Below are 16,634 nucleotides of genomic sequence, written 5' to 3'. Positions count from 1 at the left end.
TGTTAGTCAATGGTAAGGCTTTCTTCATGCAAGGATAAGAATATATGTTCAACTTATACTCTGCATAGGTGTATATGATTTACATATATGCCATATGAATTTAACCTCTATGTATATTATATGCACATATAAACACAGTGATGCATGTGCATATTTTAGCTAGCTTAAGTTTCCATTTCTAAATAAAGAGGTAAAAATGGTTTCCTTTCCTCTCTGAGTCAACAGTATTTCTGGATATTTCCCCACCTTTTCTTCCATTGCTATGTGATCCAAAGAGAGTGCCCTGGGGACAGGTTTATTCCTTCATTTAACGAATATTCATTGAATGCTCCTCTGCCAGTGTGCACCAGGTGCTGCTTCAGGTTTTAAGGATACAGCCATGAATGAAGAAAACAAAACTCTCTGTGCATGAACCCGATGTACCAGTGATCATGTGATTTCTCGGAAGTCAGCCAGCAACTGAGAGATGAAGCCAGGGGACATGAAGCGGGGACTCTGAGCATTACAGTATCCCTTTGAGTGTGACTTGCCTCTAAAAAGCAAAGGACCTGTTCTTAAGTTATACTCCTTATTGAGTTTTTAAAGAAGCTTAATTCTATTGAGAAGAAAAAGTCATTGCTCATTATCATAGGCCTAGATTAAATATATCAATTTGTTCTAACTATACAGGCAATAAAAATGTTTTAGAATGGAAAATCTAGAAAAATTTAAACAATAATTCCACCTAGGATAAACATACTCATATTTTGGCATACTTCTATTGAGTCTTTTTTTCTGTGGAAGTATGTTTGCCTATGTAAACATTTCTATTTCTGACAGTCAATAGTAAGAATTTCTTCATGCAACAGATATGAATATATGTGCAATTTACATGTATATATATGCACATACATATATACTGTGCATAGGTGTATATAAAAACATACATACGATATGAGCTTAGCCTATACACATATTATACACACATATAAAAACAGGTATGTTAATATCTGTGCATATATAAGCATAAAACAGTATACAGATTTATATAGTATATGAATAAACATGTTAGACGTATACATTATATCAACATGTGCACACTGCACATATATGCACATGCTTATAGTCATGCATGCCCATGTATGTGCACATATATGCATACACAATGTATGTGTGCACATGTACATACATCATAGATATGCCTGTATTTACATACTTCTACATAATTTCTTATTATTTTTTTTTAAATGTTTACTTATTATTGAGAGACAGAGAGACATAGAACGTGAGCAGGGGAGGAGCAGAGAGAGGGGGAGACACAGAACCTAAAGCAAGCTCCAGGCTCTGAGCCTGTCAGCACAGAGCCCGACATGGGGCTCGAACCCACAAACTGTGAGATCATGACCTGAGCCGAAGTCGGTTGTCTAACCAACTGAGCCACCCAGGTGCCCCTCTACATAATTTCTTAAATACTAATTATACTCATTATAATCAAATTCTGGAGAGAAGAAAGCCCTACAGCTGTGACAGGAACAAAGACAGCCCATGCCCCTGCAAGATTACTGTGAGAAGGAGAAATGTCCTCATTGTGTGGCCAGACCTTTTTCAGGCCAAAGGAACTTAGTGCAGAGGAACTGGATGTTCCTAGACTGAGTCCTCCCAGCTCCTCGAGTGGCCTCTGTTGGCCACTGCTTGAAGGGGTCTCCCTGCCCAAGGAAGGGCCTGCTGGACACTCAGATCAAAGTTCGTGAGTCCGGGAATGGGGTTTGGCCTCAGTTGGTGGAAGAGGACAGAGGATCATAATTGGACGAACCCACTCTCCGTTTCAAAGTCAGAACCTGGCTCTGAATGAGGCTCCCCTAAGGCTCAGGGGAGCTGTAAAGATCAGCCATGTGAGGGTGCTACTCCCTCACTGGCTCAGGTGTGGCCCACAGACAAGCGGCACCAGTGGCACCTGGGGGCTTGTTATAAATGCAGAATCTTGGGCCTCCCACCAGACCTTCGGAATCAGAGCCATTTTATCAAGGATGCCCAAGGTGAAGACCTTGGATTCCATTTCATGTCTTGGTAGCTCGGGCGGGGGGGGGGAGAGGGGTGGGGGCGGTGAGTAGGAAGGCCCAGGAATGAAGCAGAGATCCTGAGGAGTGGCAGGACCACGCAGAGCATCCTTTCTCCTCTCATGCCTGTGCTTCCAAAGGATGTGGAGGCCCCGAAGTGGGCTTCCCGAGCCCTTGTCTACAGCCACATCTCTTAATGTACGAGGAGACAAGATGGATGATGTAGCTGGAAGCCCCAGGCCTCCTCATCTGTAACAAACCTGAGACGAGAAGGGAAGGTGAGCAACAGTTACAAGGTACCTTGAAACCTCAAGGGTTGGCCTGGCATTTATCCCATTCAGGTTAGAAACACAAACAAGTGATCCGAAGGGGGCCCCTTTGTCCTACTAAGTAACGAGGCTCAGTTGCGGAAGCCACACGTCTGGTGTCACACACGTATCTTTAGTGTGAGGTAGAGGGGTGTACTTGGGGCTTCTGGGAGGCCGACATGGCCCCTTACAGAGCACTAATCAGTGAAAGACTTTAGCAAAAGTTATTTTTAGAGCTTGGTTGTGGGCTGCCAGTGGTGAACTCTGAAAGCAAAGGCCAGGCTAGACAGAATTTGAGATGTAGGCCCCCAAGAGTCTATGCCCTGACTCTCAGAACCTGTGAAGGGGGGCTGAGCTACCAGTTCCATGACTATGCTATGCTATGTAGCAGAGCTGACCTCCTCACGGGGAGGTTATATAGTTGGGCCTGATCTAGGCCCCTCAAAATCTGAAGGGGAGGGCCAAGATATTAGAAGCGTGAGAAGCACCCAAAGCACCATTGCTAATTTGAAGAACACAGGCCCTCAAGGGCAGTGGGCAACCCCCAGCTGACAGCCAGCAAGGAAAGAGGACAGCCTTACAACCACAAGGAACCAGATTTTGCCAACAGTCTGCATGTGTCTGGGAATGATTGTCCCCAGGGCTTCTGGGAAGGACTAAGTCCCATCTGCACCTCTAATATGGCCTTCAGAGCCTCTGAAACCCAGCCACACTGTTTTAAGCCACTAAATTTGTGGTGATTTGTTATGCAGCAATAGAAAATGGACATAAAAGTTCATAAGGGAGAAATAGAGGGGACTGGTCACTTCATCCTTAAAATGCTTTTGTACTGGCTGATAGGGAAGAAGGTTGCCAAGAAATATAGCCAAAGGTGGCAAAATGGGTAATAAGCCAGTATACTTTTTTTCAGTCAAGATAACCTTCTAACAAGTAATGATTTAACTCTGGCTGGGCAGTTGGGGACTTTGGGATATAGGATCTGAGTGAACAGTGTCTAGTTAATTTTGGTAAACATTTGATGAGGCTGAGATCTGAGGAGCCTTGAGGGGGCACAGGAGGGCACCTCTGGTCCAAGTTCAACTTGATGTCCCCTCACATCTGAAAATAACACAGAACTCTGAGACTCCACACCCACATGCTACCATTAAATGGCCTTTCATGTGGGTCAAGCAATCCTTCCAGAATTCAGTCCTCCTGGAAATTCAAACATCCTGGAGAAGTTGCACACATTAATTAAGCCTCACAGATTTGACCAGGGCACTCTTTCCTAAAGCAGCCAGAAGTTTCTGGAAGGTCTGGCAAATAGGTAGAATTCTTTGGGCTTGGTCCACTCATTCCAATAATGGGTGGGGTAGGAGGACAAGGTCTCTGGAATAGCCAAGTCATTGTTGGGTAGCAGTCAGGAGAGGACAACTGCCTTGGTGGCTGGGGTCCTGAAAACTATACATGCCTTGCTCCTCCCCTTCAAGGTACCAGGGAGATTCCCGCTACCAGTGTGACTGTATGAGATTCAGCTGGGGATGGGATGCTTTTGCTAGGTCTGTATCTTGGTGGTATTTTAGGTCATGGGAAAGGAGAAACCTGTAGGGGGGTGGGTGAGGGGTAGGAAGTGAGCAGAAGAACAAAAGCCAACTGGGAAGGCTGCACATGCTCCCCTAGACTGGCCTTGGCAGGACAGCTCCCCCAGCCAAATGTAACGGGATGGGTGAAGGTGGGTGAAGAGCTTCTTCCCTTGAGTACCAAGCTGTCTCCCCAACATGGGTTGTGAGAATTTCCTCCTTAGCACCAAAAGGTCCCACAGAGCAGCTAAGAGAAGATCTTTCTCCATGAAGTGTCGACAAATTTTACATTTTGTCAAAGAACCCACATTTCAGCTAATGATCATGTGTCACCATCTTGTTCATCTCTGAACCCTCTAAAACAGAGTCTTGCCCATGGTAGAAGTTAATATAAATATTTCTATATTCATGTATAGAGATAGTTCTTTGAATTGGATGGCAAAAAGATCATCAAAGTCAAGGACATGTACTCAGTGCCCAAAAATAGCTCCTGATCCCAGCCCACACATAGGTCCTCTTACAGGGGAGGTCGAATGGTGTGTATGGTCCTTCATCATCATCTTCATCCTCCTCTTCCTCTTCATCATTCTCGTTGTTGTCATTGTCCTCATTCTCATTCTCTGTCTCGTTACCAGCCTCAGCAACAACATCATCCCTCCGAGTCCCATTCACACCTCTGTCTGGGCCACTGCTGGGCCCTGTCCCATTCTCCACGGTGTGCTTAATTGGGATTTTGATGGCCACCTCAGATTCTCCATTGGCGTAGGCCCTACTGTTTATGAGTCTTTGCCTCTGGAAAGAGAAAGTCACATTCTTACCACAGTCAGAGGGAATGTAGATCCTTACAACTAGGACACCAGCTATTAGGACCTTTTTCAGGCTGTGACAGGGAGATGCTTCCAGAAGACTCTTCAGTCAAGTCTTCAGGGATTCTTCAAAGTAATAAGCAACTCAGACAACCTCCTTCTGGGAGGAAGGATTCACATGTTATGACCCACAGGAGTTTGCAAATCCCTTTAGAGAAAATATCCTCTTTCTCCAATGTGCCCTTCATTTCTGTCAGCGTTCTCAATTCCCTGGGCACTGCACTATTATCTTTCTTCTTTGGACTGTAGGAATCACTTGGTCCATATATAAGAAAGCCACAAAAATGTGTCTGGACTAGTGTATCAATATGGCTGCCACTCCAGAGAAAGGGTTACATAGGAGAATTCAGGTCAGAGACTACATTACTTTAAAGTAAGGCAACCTTGATTTAGCAACTGCTTCTGTGCAAGTTCACATCAAAGGGTTTAACCCATATGAAAGATGAAAAGAAAAAGGTAGGTAGAGGGGATAAGAAAGTTTTTCTGTATGACTGGGAGCCTGATCATATCTTTCAACACGTGGACACGTGGAGAGAAGAGCAAGAAATAGGATGTACAGCTGGCTCCATCAGCAAAGATGTTGGGAAATAACTGAGGAATATTATTGTGTTCAATGTTGAGTTTGGTATTTCTGTTTTCAGAACAAGAAATGTCCTCCCCTTCCCAAAGTCTCCCACCCTGCTCAGTGGCTAATGCAGTGTTTCCCAGATACCTCATTGATCAACATGCGACTGGCCATGGAGAGTCGGGTCTTGGGGGGGAAGTGGCTGGTGATCATGATTCGAAGTCCAGCCTCAGAGAAAGAAAGCTGGTGAGGGTAGGCTGACAGCAGCTCATCTACCATGATCACTGACGCTTTGCGGTGGAAATTGGCTAGGGAAATTAAAAACACAAAGTAAAGAAAACATTGAGGCTAGGAGCAGGAAGGAGATATTTATTTAGACTTCTTTCCCTTCATTTTCTCCCCTTTCCTCCCCTCCTCCTCCCTCCCTCCTATCTACTCACTTATCCATCCATCCATCCATCCATCCATCCATCCATCCTCTCATCCACCCCTCTATCCTTCCTTCATCTACCCAATCGTCCATTTATCCATCCATCCATCTACCCACCTGCCCATCCTCCCATCTACCTTTCCTCCCTCCCTCCCTCCCTTCCTTCCTTTTTTCCTTCCTTGCATCCATCCAACCATCCAACCACCCGGCCATCTATCCAAGGAAGGCTGTAGTGGGCAAAATTTAGAGAAGAGTCAAACTCTTCTTTCCATAAGGCTCTTTGATATAGCTTATTTGAAATGTCTTGAAACAATTTAAGCATCATTCACTGGCACAGTAAGAATGAGTGATAACCTAAGAGAATTCTTTTGTGTCTTCAAAGGATTTTTCTCCCTGGGCACAGGAAAGATCCCAATAAGATTTAGTAACCCTTTCTGCCTTTCAAATGTCAACAATGTTCAATGTTCTGAGCTGTTAAAAGCTGCAGAACTGACTTTAATGTCCAGTGGAGGGCTTAGTGGAGGAACAAGAACACTGCTGTAGCCCAGTCTACGAGCAGGGCTGACAAACAGGCGTAGGTGGCTGAGCTGGCCACATTACAGAGGCCCAAGGTCCAGTGGGACCCAAATTGGTACACAAGATTTGCTGACAGGCCTGATAAAAAAGTTTCACCAAGGCCCAAGTTCCCTCTCCATGAATGTGCAATCCGAGCACACAGCTCACAGGTACCTGGACGTACACTCTCCTGGTCCTCACTCCTGTTTTCCAAGCCACTAAACCATCAAATGATCTCTTGAAACACTGACTAATAGGAGGTAGCTCTTTTTGGTTCCCTAAGAGTATTCCTTTTATGGTTAAAAACTCTCCGGAAGAGATTAAATTCTGATGTGGGATGGCACTGAATACTCTAAAGTCTTTGGTTAAACATAAGTAGAGAAGTGTGTCACATAATCGATTTTCAAATTCAAATAATTACCCACAGATTTCAAACTCAGACATATATTTGAAAATAACATAGATTTTCTAATTTCTTTTTTGTTTTTCCTACAAAGCAACCCATATGGGACCAAGCAGAAATAAACCCACACATTTTTGGAGGAAGTTAAAAGAAATTAAGTGAAAAACAAAACACATTCTAAGGCAAATGTAAATGACAATTTTCTATGTTCCTCTAAGAAAGAATATTATTAGGGAGCACTATCTTAGTTCTTTTAGTATATCAACTGCTTAATGAGAATGAGAATCTATTGACTACAAGAATTACTTTGTAAAAAAAAGGGGAGGGAGTAATTTACCATGTCATTTTCAGCTTGGAAACTGAGGTAATGTGGACTGAAAGTGAATTTGGATATAGTAATACACTAACAACAATTATCGCAAATGGAATATTTTACATATTTTATCTCCTCTACTCGATAAAAGGTTATCCCCGTTTGGGAGAAGAGAAAATTGAGGCCCACTTGCTTCATGGTTATACAGCCAAATTGTGACAGTCAATACCTCAAACCACCCTCTCTCCCCAGTCTTCTCTCCTATATGGTCCTGTCCTAATTCTCCCTCCCCCTTGTCACTCCCAGCAAATGTTTTGCTCAAGAACTTCAGGAAACCTTCCCAGGCAGCTCATCACCAGGTATGACTGCCCCAGGATGTAGCCAAAGGGAGGCGGGGGGGGGGGGGGGGGGGGGGGGGGCCAGACCCTTCTCTCCTTTGGTCTGCTCTGGGACAGGCAGCATCCGGCCAACCCAGCCATGGTGCCCCAGGCAGCCTCCCAGCGCTCCTTCCTTGGACCCAGGCTCCACGCGGTTACCTTTCTTGAGTAGCACCACAGTTGCGTCACAATTACTGCTGTCATCGATTTCTGCATTGTTGGCTAAGCCGTTGACCATGTTTCCAGTACCTTTCGTTCTCCTTTCGAAGCACTGATGGATGCAAGCGTTATATCTGAACAAAGTAATGAGCAGAAGGAGTCTGTCAGTGTTTGCTGCTGCCCCATTTCCCATCCCCCATCCAGTGTTGTGCGCAGCTCCCAGTCTAGGTGTGTTATTGTCATTATTATTTTGTCCTCCCGTTTTCCCTGCAGAAAATGCACCCTGTCCTATTTTCCAATTTAAGGATCTATGGTAAATGAAAATAAAACCAACATTACATAAATAAATAGAGACCCACTGCTTTCTTTGCAGCCTCTTCAAGGTCAATGGAAGCACCCCAGGATTGAGGTCCCCTGCTTGCAGTCTGTGTGTGGAAGGGTCGCCATGAGGCTCAGTGGGATGGGCAAGGTCTACCTTCTTTTGGCCGTGTCTCCAGGACCCACTGCTGCAGGGACCTGCTCAGTGGGGGGAAGGAGGAAGGAGCAGGTGTCACATCCACGCTGCTACCCAGTGTGTCACAGGCTGGCTGGCACTCTAGGTCTCTGTCTGTGTTTGGTTTTCTAAAATCACAGGTTGGGATCCTGTGAATCTCTTGTTAATGCTGTATTAGGGGGCCTGGGTGGCTCAGTCGGTTAAGCATCCGATTTTGGCTCAGGTCATAATCTCATGGTTTGTGAGTTTGAGCCCCGCCTTTAGGCTCTGTGCTGACAGCTCAGAGCCTGGAGCCTGCTTCGGATTCTGTGTCTCCCTCTCTCACTTCCCCTCCCCCACTCACTCTCTGTCCCCCCCCCAAAAAATAAATAAACATAAAAAAAATTTAATGCTGTGCTATAATTCCAGGTCTGATGGGCTGCTGGCTTCATAGAAAAAATTCTGGGCTATGATCCTTAGAATGACTGAGTGAAAACATTGTGCAGTTCATCTTACATGTGTGTTAAAAAAGAAGCTTATTCAAATTCCTAGCACGTTTTTGGCAGGTAAATGTTCTGGTCCCTTTATCTTTAGTATTAGAAGACCTCACCCCCCTTACCAAAGAGGAATCCTAGAAAACTCTTGGGGAAAGGGAGGGGGCATTGTTCCCAGGGTGTTGTAGGCCACTGCTGCTTTTTGCCCCGCTCGAAGACCTAAAGGCCTTGGTGGCTTATTGGCCATGGGACAACCCACTGAGGTGTCTCTCCAGCTTGATCTCTGGCCTCCCAGAGGAACTGCAGCCAGGCATGGCAACTCTAAATTGCCAGCTGGCAGGCCACTCAAGCTGTATTTCCTCACACAAGCTTCTCTTCCACACCCTTTTTGCTGCTGCAGACAGGAGGCTCTGTGGAGTACTCTTCACTGAACCTATGCTTCAGTCAGAGCAGCACTGGGTGGCTGGGCCCACTGGGATATGACAGCTATCGTGGAATAGATGGAGGGACCCTCTGTGGCTGGACAGCCCCTTCCTGTACTCCCTGGGAGTTGCGGTTCACCCTCCATTGTGTGAGGGAGAGAACATAAAACTAGTCAAAGGTAATGGTGGTTTCTGTGAAAAGGGAACCGGGCAGGCCAATCCTAGAGCACTCTTTATAAGAGGTGGAGAACAGAACCAGAACATCACTATTTTGCAAACCTAAAGAAATGATGGAGCCAGATCCTGAGCATCAGTGGCTGCCAAAACCACAGACAGGAGACATCAATGTGCCTGTTGATGGCAGAATTCACCACCACTTGGGACACAGTCTACCTTGAACTGGATTGATGGCTGGCATATAGGAAACACAGAGGTCAGAAGAACAGGATGCACCATAGCCCCGGATGTAACCAACAACTTCCAAACTGCGGGAGACTATGTAGCTAATAATCCAACTTTGTCGAAGAATAAATTGCAAGGAAAAAAAAAAAACAGATGGGGGATTTGTAGATTAAAAGTTGGAGCAACTCGGGGCACCTGGGTGGCTCAGTTGGTTAAGCACTTGATTTGGGGTCAGGTCATGATCTTGTGGTTTATGAGTTTGAGCCCCACATCAGGCTCTGTGCTGACAGCTCAGAGCCTGGAGCCTGCTTCAGATTCTGTGTCTCCCCCTCTCTCTGCCCCTCCCATGCTTATGCTCTGTCTCTCTCTGTCTCTAATAAATGAACATTAAAAAAAATTAAAAAGAAAAAAAGGGGCACGTGGGTGGCTCAGTTGATTGGGCGGCCGACTTCACCTCAGGTCATGATCTCACGATCTGTGAATTCGAGCTTTGTGTCTGGCTCTGTGCTGACAGCTCGGAGCCTGGAGCCTGCTTCAGATTCTGTGTCTCCCTCTCTCTCTGCCCCTCCCCTGTGCATACTCTATTTCTCTCTCTCTTTCTCTTTTTCTCTCTCTCTCAAAAAAAAAATAAACATCAAAAAAAATTTTTTAAGTTGAAACAACCAATTATAACAAGTGACATTTATTTGGATTCTGATTTTAAAAAGATTTATGAGATTAAAAGAAAAATGTAAGAAATAACATTCATGAGATCATTAAAAGTTTGAACACAGATTTGGTATTAAATACACTAAAGAAGTAGCACACACTTTCGGGTCTGATAATGACACGGTGGTTGTGTGAAAAGTGAGTCCTTTTAGAGATGTGTACTGAAATTTTTATAGATGAACTGGTATGCTGTCTGGGGCTTCAAATCATGTGGAGGGAAGGAAATGGATAGGGGTGTGGGCTGCTGGCCATCAGGGCTGGTGATGAGCATGGGGAGTTTGTTATACTATTCTGTTGGCTTTTGTAAATATTCAAATTCTTCTTAATGAAAAGGTCTTCCCACTTTATAAACTCAAGAAGAATATCTTGTCCTACTGATAGAGCTATGGGGGAGAGGCAGTATTTCTGTCATCTTGACTCAGAATCCATAGTTATACCAACTTGCAGTGCAACTGTATGTTACACATTTATTTGGATTTGGATAACAAGGTAATAACACTACATGTAGTATTGTTACGAGAGCTTTCTTGAAACCAGATATCGGTTAATAACTTAACTATGCTGTCACATTTCATCCTTACAAACAACCTTTGTGGTAGGAGGCATTATGAATCCTGTTTTGGAAGAGAAGAAACAGATTCAAGATGGCTGAATGACTTGGCCGAGGTCTTACTGCTGTGACCAGACAGAGCTGAATGTGACACCCTTGTTCTCAACCACCAAATTACACTGCCTCACCTGGGGGCCAAATCCCAAGAAGGAACCCAGATATACAGAAATCAGTCCTCACTAAGGCCAAGTATGTCTCATGCTCCCTTAAGATCTTTGTCTACTTGGCCAAACTAAAATTGCTTTTTGACCTTCACGCAGAATTTTTAAAGTCATCCACCCAGGAGGCAGCTGACAACTCTAATATATGCTGTTTTTAACTGATGCTACTCAGTTTTATATTTTTAATTGAATGTTTTAAATTTTGTGCCTGCACCCTGAAGCTATTTTATTGTGGAGCGTGCAATTTTATAAATCAGATTTTATAAAACCCAATGATTAAAGCCTCTGATTGCGGATGGGGATAGCTAAAGAGCAGAGATTTCAATTTAGAACTTGGGACCAGAATTTATGCAGAAAATTCTGTGAGCACAGTAGCTGCCATTCCCCATTTTATTTTCATCCTGCTGGTTTGAGCAGCTGGAAGGTTGGTAAAGTTGAGGCATCAGCAGAAACACACCTCATTAGCTTTCACACTGGGCATAGTTTGGGGGCGAGGAGAGAAATTGTTCACAGTGTTATCTTAATGTACACAAGCCCTGCCAGCAACTCATGGGCTTTACGATGGTTCAGTAGAGGGGTGCAGTGGTCACACTTTGCATGCTAGCAAAATTCCTCAACCTTCCTTCCCTTTAGACCTGCTCTGCTGTGAGCCTTCCTTATTCTGTGAAGCCCCTAGTGAATGTACAATGGGACAAACTGTCATCTAAATTCAGATTCAAAACCCAAGATCAATGTTGGGCACAGAGTAGTAACTCAGTCAATTCTTCTGGAATAACTGACTGATTCACCTTTTCAAAGGGGAAGAAAAGGACGCTTGACTCTTTGGGAACTCGAACTTAGAGCCTCAAAAAGTTAAAAAAAAAAAAAAAAGGGAGTGAAATAATCAATTTAAAAAACACTGAAGAAGATGTGTGCATTATTGAGGCCTCCTCACAGTGGCCCTGATTCCCTAATGGTTTTGCTATTTAAGAGAAAGAGGAGCAAGATTCTTTCAAAGACTTTTCTTCTGAGGTCTAGAAACTCTGGAAGGCCTGTGGGCCAACTCTGGTTTTTGGGGGAGCCCATTTAATCGGTATTTTTAAATGGAAGGTGATGAGTCGTAAAAGCACCTGATTCTTTGTCAGTTACCCCATGGTAACTCCATACCAGGATACACTAGAAATATGCTCTTCTAGTAACAAGACCCGGGTATCAGGACAGCTCCGGAGGTGAAGGCTGGATGCCATATTGAGTGGACTGACGGCAGATCGCTTACAGCCCACACTGAACATCAGCTAAGCCTGTTCGTACCTTTACTCTTAATGTGACATTTGCCAATGGCCAGACTGATTTCTCCAAACACATCTCTCAGACACTAGTGGCCAGAATTAATTTCTGTCAGACCTCATAAGCAAAGACAACTTGACATGTCAAATTCTAGACTGCTACCTGATGTGTCCAAACTGGAAATTTCTGAACGTGTTCTACTTTCATGCCCCCTGAGAAGTAGCCACATATGCTGGGGGAAGTATGGGTTAATTTAGAATGAAAGAAACAGTTCCCAGGGGGTCCAGCAGCTGCAGCATGAAGTGTCTCTGCATTATTTATAAACTCCTCATCTCAATGGTACTTGGCAAAAAGATGAACCAGCAGGTTCACAGCTTTACCTCGGAGTAAGGGAAACACCAGCAATTTAATTCTTGATACAAAGAGTAAGCCACCCAAACTCCAGGGGAAAAAGAACATATGAAGTGGTGGTTTTAAAATACATCTGCAAATTCTTTGACGCTCCTCCTTTTAAAAGGTGAAGCGGATCCCTTGAGTGTGGGCTAGACTTACTTCTAATAAATAGAATATGGCAGAAGTGACAGTGTATGACTAGTGAGACCAGATTATAAAAGGCACTGGGGCCCTTCTAGCTCTCTCTCTTGACTCACCTGTTCCCTTGTTGTGGAGACACTCAACCAACCCCAAGGAGAGGCCTATGTGTTGAGAAACTGAGGACTCTAGCCAACAGACAGTATCAGCTTGCCAACACTGCAAGTGTGCCATTTTGCATTCCCAGTTAAGTAGGTGATGGCCACCCCAGCCAACCTCTTAACTGCAATCTCAAGGAAAACCCTGATCTAGAACTCCCAAGTTAAGTGCTCCTGGACACCTAACTCAGAAGTTGTAATGAGATAACACATCCTTCTAGTTTTAAGCCACTACATTTTGGGGTCATTTATTACCCAGCAATAGATGACTAATACAATATGAATAATGGAGGTCTGTAGATTTTTGATCCATGGTTTTACTCATCTCTTAATTAGCTCTGGTCCCATCTTCATCACCCTATATAGAAGCATAACATAGTGAGTTTTACCTCCTTTCTTGTTATGAAAGAGAGTTTTAAAGCATCCTAAAGAGCCAAAAGCTAGGTTGCCAGGTCTTAAAGAGGGTGCAAGGGTTTGTCAGATCTCTCAAGTTAAACACTAAAAGCTTTGATTCCGTCATCACATGTGGGTTGGAAGAATCTTTGCTATTGCTACTAATCAAAACTTCAGTGATTCACAGCAGGTTGCTGAGGGGACCAATGAGTTTGTGACAGACTGCATTGAAAGCTGGCCAGCTAACTGCCCTCCCCTCCGTTTCCCTTTCCACATTATCCCATAATGCTAAATGTAGGAAACAGTTTTGGAAAAGAAAACCAAGAAGACATTTTACTTACTTCATGATGACAATGTAGACAAGATACATCAGCACAAGGACTAAAGACTCCCACCTGTGTAAAACCAAGAATGGCTTGTTAAAGGAAGTTACCACAGGCAGGCATGCAACACACCAGCCTGTCTCTGAAAATCCATGTGATGTCAATGGCAGTTAAACCAGGCGAGCAGGGCAAGGATGAAGTGAATGTGTGGACCGGCTACAAATATTTCCTGGTCTGTAGACATTTCTCCATTGCATACAGCTTTCAATTCACTTTCTTTTCCTTCTCTACCTAAAAGGAAAATGCTTCTTCCCCTGTCATTCACTCACCCAGAAGAGTTCTGTGAGAGCAGCAAGTCTACCATAATATTGCTGAATATAGGCCTGTATTTATAAATCTGTGCACAGCTTAATCATTCACTAAAACTATTCAGACATATTTACAAAGGGCAAACTAAAGGAATTGATAGGGGGTGACAGAGGAATTGCTGGATACAGAGGAGTAAGGCAAACAGAGACAGAGAGAGAGAGAGATGGGATGGGGGAGAGGGAGGGGAGAGAGAGAGAGGGAGACTGGGGGAGATATAGTGGGAGAAGGAAGAGACAGGGGGAGGGAGAGAGAGAAAGGGGGAGAGAGAGAGAGGGAAAAGATAGAGGGAGGGGGAAGAGAGGGAGAAGGAGGGATAGGGGGCAGGAAAAGGGAAAGAGAAAAAAACCTAGGCAGGGAAGATGTCAGCAGGAAGGATAAGAATGGACAAGTGGAAAACGGTCAAGAGAAAGAAAGAAAAAAATAATGAAACCTACTGGAATGTACCTTGAGCGACCGATAATTTGAATACTCCTATTTTCTTCATTTTAGTAACTTTCCATTAAAAAACTAGGGAATTTGATTTCTAGGTTCCCCTTTAGCTGTAGAATTGAGGGAGGAATTCTGTTTTCAAGAAGAGGTTACTGGAGAATGGTCTATGAAGAAATTCTAGGTCATGCCTTTCTTTCCAGTTTTTCTTTTCAAGCTCCATGTCTAAAAATTGACCTTCAGGGGTGCCTTGCTGGCATAGGAGGTTAAGCATACAACTCTTGGTTTCAGCTCAGGTCATGATCTCACAGTTTCATGAGATTGAGCCCTGCACTGGGCTCTGTGCTGGGAACATGGAGTCTGCTTGGGATTCTCTCTCTGCCCCTCCCCCACTCGTGCTGTCTCTCTTATAATAAATAAACAAAAACTTAAAAAAAATTGACCCTCAGGAAATATGTGGTCAAGTGTAAAAAGGATGCACACATAAGGGTCTTTGTTGCCGTGGTGTTTATAAACACGCAATGCAGGTAAGAAGCAAGACAGTTACAAGATGGGAGCCTGGGTACACATGTTAGGACACGTATATCCACAGGGTGGGCTCCCATGCTTTGGTTCAGAATGATAACGCAAACGTGTGTGTATGTGGTATAGAAAGTGCTTTTGATGCTAGTAAGAGAAGAAATCAAGGGGTCTACACCTCTCCATCTTCTGCCACATTTCTGGGCTTTACTCTTAGTAAACCATCTCAAAGAATGCATACACTTTACTGCAGCACTGCACTTTCCCTTGGCAAATCCCTCTAATGTCCACATTCATCCATCTGTTGAAACACTTGTCCACAGCACCAGCGACCTCCATGTGCATGACTCCAGGGATGGTTCTCTGTCATCCTGTTCAATTTCCCTGCAGCATCTGAAGGCTGGGCTCTTGCCCTCCTGCATACAGCACTCTCTTCTGACTTCCGAGAGGCCACGCTCCTGGTTTTCCTCCTGTCCCCTGAACTTCTCCTTCCCTCTGCCTCCTCCACTTCCCCAGCTGAACCTCTAAATAGGGGGCCCTCTTCTCTTTTTACCTACAGGATCTCCCTAGGTGATGTCATCTGGTCCTCCTGATGTAAACACCAGCCCACACACCCACTCCACTCCTCTTCCTGGGGCTGTGCTCATATATCACTGTCGATGTATGTCCCATGTGGTGTCTCAATGCACGTCGGAACAGAATTCTTAATTCCTGCTTCCTGGCTTTGTGCTTCCCCAGGCCTTGCCATCTCAGCCAACTGTACCTCTCCCTGCCCAGTCAAGCTCCAAGTCTGGAAATCAGTCTGGAGCCCTCCATTACCTTTGCCTCACATCCATCACAACCCTACATCCCAAATATTTCCTGAATTGTTGGATTCCGTCCACCCTGCTGCTACTTGCTAGCCCACCTTAACTTCAGCCTCTGAACTGGTTTCTGCGAGGCTCCTGGGTCATGTCGTTCTTCTGTTTAAAGCTCTTCAACTTCTTCCCAACAAAGTTAAGAAGAAAAAAACAAAAGCTGCCTCCCCATTCCCACCCCGCAAAACCGGTTCTTTTGCTTTTTAAATTGTTTGTGCCCCATCACACTGTGTCTGTGTTCCATCACACTGGTCTCCCTTCATTTGCACACGCCAAGTTCTTTCCTTCTCTCCAGAGCCTTTGCACTTACTGTTCCTTATGCCAGGAATACTTTTCCCTTTATTCCTTGGCTGGCCCCTTTGATCCTGCAAATGCCAGCTGAAATGCCACCTCCTCCAACAAGTCTTCCTGTCTACCCCTCCTTTGCTTTCTATCACATGACCTTGTGGATGTTTGCTTAACAGGTGACCAGTCTGTGATTTCCATGTTGATTTATTTATTCATTACCTATTTATATGTAATGCCTGTTTCTGGCAGTCACTTCATACCACTCCTCACATCTGACCCCCACCTCAGTTATCTGGTTTTTCATCTTCCAGAGACTTAGAGCCGACCCCCTGACAGCTGACTCCCCCAAGCACATACCCCTTCCCTCCCCGGCTGCCCACTATTCTCTTCTCAGCACACAGCAGTCCTCAGCTCATCTGTGCAGGGCGAGACTTCCTTTAAAACCCACTTTCAGTTGTAAAACACCTCCTGAACATGGTTCTTACCTCATTAAAACCAGTGTATTATGTGGCATAAAGTTAATTGGGAAGAATAAGATTTTATTCACAGCCTTCATTTTGAAGGAGGAGATACCTGAGATCAGAAGGGATGCCGTATAACAGCTTGGATGCATTTTAGTAGACTCGGTGAGGGTCACCAGAAAACAGACCCATGTCAACGAAAT

At 44.6% G+C, this 16,634-nt stretch overlaps 1 protein-coding gene across 2 annotated transcripts in view; it reads right to left on the bottom strand.

Annotated features, from left to right (window-relative positions):
- The window catches only part of SLC24A3 (solute carrier family 24 member 3), a 487,209-nt gene that overhangs the window by 35,219 nt on the left and 435,356 nt on the right, over positions 1-16,634 (bottom strand). For both annotated transcript variants that reach the window (XM_030310180.1, XM_030310179.1), the window contains exons 9-12: positions 13,530-13,583; positions 7,572-7,705; positions 5,482-5,642; positions 4,425-4,695 (exon numbers count right to left, since the gene is read on the bottom strand). In XM_030310180.1, the coding sequence (XP_030166040.1) occupies positions 4,425-4,695; positions 5,482-5,642; positions 7,572-7,705; positions 13,530-13,583 (620 nt within the window). The remainder of the gene's footprint in view (positions 1-4,424; positions 4,696-5,481; positions 5,643-7,571; positions 7,706-13,529; positions 13,584-16,634) is intronic.

The sequence above is a fragment of the Lynx canadensis genome, chromosome A3 (genome assembly GCF_007474595.2).
Source record: "Lynx canadensis isolate LIC74 chromosome A3, mLynCan4.pri.v2, whole genome shotgun sequence".
NCBI classification, from domain to species: Eukaryota; Metazoa; Chordata; class Mammalia; order Carnivora; family Felidae; genus Lynx; species Lynx canadensis.
The sequence above is the reverse complement of the archived record's forward strand: the minus strand, read 5'-3'. Positions and strand labels throughout refer to the sequence as shown.